The sequence below is a fragment of the Myotis lucifugus genome, unplaced genomic scaffold (assembly GCF_000147115.1).
Source record: "Myotis lucifugus unplaced genomic scaffold, Myoluc2.0 scaffold_91, whole genome shotgun sequence".
In the NCBI taxonomy this organism is placed as follows: Eukaryota; Metazoa; Chordata; class Mammalia; order Chiroptera; family Vespertilionidae; genus Myotis; species Myotis lucifugus.
Window position 1 is genome coordinate 2870344 of NW_005871139.1, and position 1919 is coordinate 2872262.

Genomic DNA, 1919 nt, shown 5'->3' on the forward strand with positions numbered 1-1919 from the left:
CAGGGGCATCGTGAACGTAGCCTCCTCCACGAACCTACTGACCGACTCCAAGAGTCTGCAGCTGGTGCTGGAGCCCAGTCTGCAGCTGCTGAGCCGCAAGCAGCGGCGGCTGATCCGCCAGAACCCAGGGATCCTGCACAGTGTGAGTGGGGGGCTGCAGAGCGCTGTGCGCGAGTGCAAGTGGCAGTTCCGGAACCGCCGCTGGAACTGCCCCACGGCTTCGGGGCCCCACCTCTTCGGCAAGATCGTCAACCGAGGTGGGTACCCAGGAAGGCGACGCCTCCGGGACTAGGGGAACTCGGGGTCACCCACAGGGCACGGGTGGGCGAGTGCAGGGAAGATGTCCCAGGCTGCGGCAGGGTCACGCCATCAACTGGCCAGGAGCTTTATGCTCGGCGCCAGCTCTGGACCAAACTCAGCCCACCAGACGCGTTCAAGCCGTACACCTCGGACACGAAGCTTAACTTTCCCGAGCCACTGCCTCAGAAACAGGGAGTCCTGAATTGTGGCCGCTGACCGCTGACCGCTGGCCACGGTCGCTTTTCCCCAGCCCCTGCTCTCTGTAGGGGTGCGTCTTGCCTCCAGCCCAGCAAGGCTTGCTTAGCCGACAGGGGCCGAGTTTGGGCTGCAGAGAAGTGTCAGCGGTGCAGAGTTCCTCCGCTCCCCTTTCTTCATTGTTGTTGTTGTTGTTGTTGTTGTTTTCTTTCTGGGGTTGCCCCACTTCCACGGAGGAGCCAAAATGCGCGCTAAGTCTCTAATGCGTGAGGACAACTGTGACCCACGCACGTGCTTTCCCTATGAGACCAGCTTCCCAACACAGCCAACACAGCCCACCGCCTGGACGCCCAGGGCGGAGGCGGGGCGGCGGACTCCAGGGTCCCAAGCCCTCACTGAGGGTGCTGGCTGCACCCTGCACCCTGCGTGGCCCTTCGCTGATCCCTGATCCCTTCCCCCACAGGCTGTCGGGAAACAGCATTTATCTTCGCGATCACCTCTGCTGGGGTCACCCACTCGGTGGCTCGCTCCTGCTCCGAGGGCTCCATCGAGTCCTGCACGTGCGACTATCGGCGACGCGGCCCTGGGGGCCCCGATTGGCACTGGGGAGGCTGCAGCGACAACATCGACTTCGGTCGCCTCTTCGGCCGGGAGTTTGTGGATTCCGGGGAGAAGGGGCGGGACCTGCGCTTCCTCATGAACCTTCACAACAACGAGGCGGGCCGAACGGTGAGCCGACTGAGGAGCTCTGCAGACGCGGAGCGGCAGGGGTCGGCGCAGGGGCTGACCTCCTGCTTGGGAAGCAACGGTTGGCGATCAGGCCAGGACTCAGGGCAGAGACCCAGGGGAGAGCATCCTGAGGGAGCGGGCGGCGTGGAGGGAAGCCTGAGAATGGCAGCGTTAAGGGGCAGGAGGCTCAGGGGTGCCTGGGGCCGAGGACGGGTAGAACCGAAGAGGTTGGAAGTCATGTAACCCATAGAAATCATTGTCTACTGCCCCCTCCATTGTCCAGATTCAAAAAATGAGGCTGAAAAGCCAAGACAGCGTGATATCCAAATCCCTGCGGGGCGTTTCCTGCCTCCCTTCCCCTGGGCACGGCTGGGCCTGGCCCTGTGCTGAGGTCCCAGCGGCGCCGGGAGGAGGCTGTTATGGGGATGGTGGCTCCGGCTCCGGCAGCACCCTGGGACAGCCTTTTTTCTCCCTTGTCCCCCAGACCGTGTTCTCCGAGATGCGCCAGGAGTGCAAGTGCCACGGGATGTCCGGCTCGTGCACGGTGCGCACGTGCTGGATGCGACTGCCCACGCTGCGCGCCGTGGGTGACGTGCTGCGCGACCGCTTCGACGGCGCCTCGCGCGTCCTCTATGGCAACCGCGGCAGCAACCGTGCCTCGCGGGCGGAACTGCTCCGCCTCGAGCCGGAAGACC

The 1919-nt window shown here is 64.2% G+C and overlaps 1 protein-coding gene across 1 annotated transcript in view; it reads left to right on the top strand.

Moving 5' to 3' along the window:
- WNT1 (Wnt family member 1) overlaps positions 1-1918 on the top strand; it is a gene marked incomplete at its 3' end in the record, with an annotated part of 2806 nt that extends 888 nt beyond the window's left edge. Inside the window, exons 2-4 of the mRNA XM_006091576.1 lie at positions 4-257; positions 959-1224; positions 1709-1918. Of these exons, the coding sequence (XP_006091638.1) occupies positions 4-257; positions 959-1224; positions 1709-1918 (730 nt within the window). The remainder of the gene's footprint in view (positions 1-3; positions 258-958; positions 1225-1708) is intronic.
- Between the last annotated feature and the right edge of the window lies 1 nt (position 1919).